The 2,235-nt window shown below is 43.6% G+C and overlaps 1 protein-coding gene across 1 annotated transcript; it reads left to right on the plus strand.

Annotated features, from left to right (window-relative positions):
- The first annotated feature begins 784 nt into the window (after positions 1-784).
- Positions 785-2,226, plus strand: LOC102745246 (olfactory receptor 4P4-like). Its single transcript, XM_006752267.2, has one exon. The coding sequence runs from the start codon at positions 974-976 to the stop codon at positions 1,919-1,921; it is 948 nt and encodes a 315-aa protein (XP_006752330.2). The 5' UTR covers positions 785-973; the 3' UTR covers positions 1,922-2,226.
- The last annotated feature ends 9 nt before the right edge of the window (positions 2,227-2,235 follow it).

Raw genomic sequence — 2,235 nt, forward strand, 5'->3', positions numbered from 1 at the left:
TGATTACAACTTTGTGATATAGCTTGAAATCAGGCAACGTGATGCCCCCAGCTTTGTTTTCTTTTTCAACATTTCCTTGGTGATTTGGGGTCTTTTCTGGTTCCATACAAATTTTAGATTTGTGTGTTTCAGCACCTCGAAAAATGCCATTGGTCAATTATCATATGGTTTCACTTATTTGTGCAACATAAGGAATAGCATGGAAGACATTAGGAGAAGGAAAGGAAAAATGAAGGGGGGAATCAGAGGGGGAGATGAACCATTAGAGACTAAGGACTCTGGGAAAAAAACAGGGTTTTAGAGGGGAGGGGGGTGGGGGGATGGGTTAGTGTGGTGATGGGTATTAAGGAGCTCACGTATTTCAAGGAGCACAATGAAACAATGAATCATGGAACACTACATCAAAAACTAATGATGTAATGTATGGTGATTAACATAGCATGAAATAAAATAAAATAAAATAAAATAATAAAATAAAATAAAATAAGGGAGGAATGGAGTGGCTAGGTGATAGACATTGTGGAGGGTATGTGCTATGGTGAGCGCTGTGAATAGTGTAAGACTGATGAATCACAGACCTGTACCTCTGAAATAAATAACACATTATATGTTAAAAAAAAAAAAGAAGATAGTAGGAAGGGAAAAATGATTGGGGGGAATTGGAGGGGGAGACGAACCATGAAAGACTATGGACTCTAAATGAATGACTTTTAAAGATTTTATTTATTTATTTATTTATTTGAGAGAGAGAGAGAGAGAGATCATGAGGGGGAGGAGGGTCAGATGGAGGATCAGACTCCCTGATGAGCAGGGAGTCCAATGTGGGAGTCGAACCCGCTACTCCAGGATCATGACCTGAGCTGAAGGCAGTCACTTAACCAACTGAGCCACCCAGGGGCCCCTCAATAAATGACTTTTAAAATCAATCAATAATTTTAAAAGTTGAGTGTTTCCAGTTAACTTTCTCCTTTACATGATCAAATCCACAGAAACAATGGGACATGAAAACATCACAGAATTTATCCTCCTGGGACTTTTCAGTGATGAGGATGAAAAGGTTGCCTGCTTTGTGGTGTTCTCATTTTGCTACATTGCGATTCTTTCAGGAAACCTGTTCATTCTTCTCACCATCAGGGGCAGCCGCCTCCGTGAACAGCCCATGTACTTTTTCCTGAGCTACCTGTCTTTCATGGATGTCTGCTTCACTTCCACAGTGGCCCCCAAACTGATCACAGACCTACTGACTCAGCGGAAAACCATCTCCTACAATAGCTGCATAGCCCAGATGTTTTATGCCCACTTCTTTGGTGCCACTGAGATCTTCATCTTGGTGGCCATGGCTTATGACCGTTATGCAGCTATCTGCAGACCCCTTCACTATATGGTCATCATGAGAAGACAGGTGTGCTATGTCCTTGTGATGGCCTCAATTCTCGGAGCATTTATCCATTCAATCCTGCAGGTACTGATTATTATTGAACTTCCCTTCTGTGGCCCCAATCAGATAGACCACTATTTCTGTGATGTTTTCCCTTTGCTGAAGCTAGCCTGCACGGACATTAGCCTGTTGGTTATTGTGATCATTAGCACCACCGGAGTGCTGTCCATTTTGACCTTTGCTGCCTTGGTAATTTCTTACGTCATCATCCTGTCCACCCTGAGGACTCGCTCAGCCCAGGGCTGCCACAAAGCCCTCTCCACCTGTGGCTCACACATCACTGTCGTGTTCATGTTCTTCTTGCCCCTCATCTTCACATATGTCCCCACGGCTGATTCCGTCAGTAACGACAAAGTTTTTGCCCTATTTTACACCATGATTGCCCCAATGTTCAACCCTCTCATCTACACGCTGAGAAACACAGACATGAAGAATGTCATGAGGAAAATGTGGTGCCGGGACACAAGGTTTGAAGGGAAATGAAGTCTCTGGAGCTCAAACCCTTGGTTGGATCTCATTCTATCCACAGAATCCTAATGTCAACAAATACAGCAAGTACAGAGAGGTGGTACACTGTCATCAAAGTTGCAAAACTTGGGGGGGGCGGAGCAAGATGGCGGAGGAGTAGGAGACCTGGATTTCGTCTCCTCTCAGGAATTCAGCTGGATAGGGATCAAACCATTCTGAACACCTACAAACTCAACAGGAGATCGAAGAAAAGAAGAGCAACAACTCTCTCATCAGAAAAGCGACCACTTTCTGGAAGGTAGGACGTGCGGAGAAGTGAATCTGAGGCG

Source organism: Leptonychotes weddellii, unplaced genomic scaffold, assembly GCF_054177405.1.
Source record: "Leptonychotes weddellii isolate Sample4059 unplaced genomic scaffold, ASM5417740v2 HiC_scaffold_16470, whole genome shotgun sequence".
NCBI classification, from domain to species: Eukaryota; Metazoa; Chordata; class Mammalia; order Carnivora; family Phocidae; genus Leptonychotes; species Leptonychotes weddellii.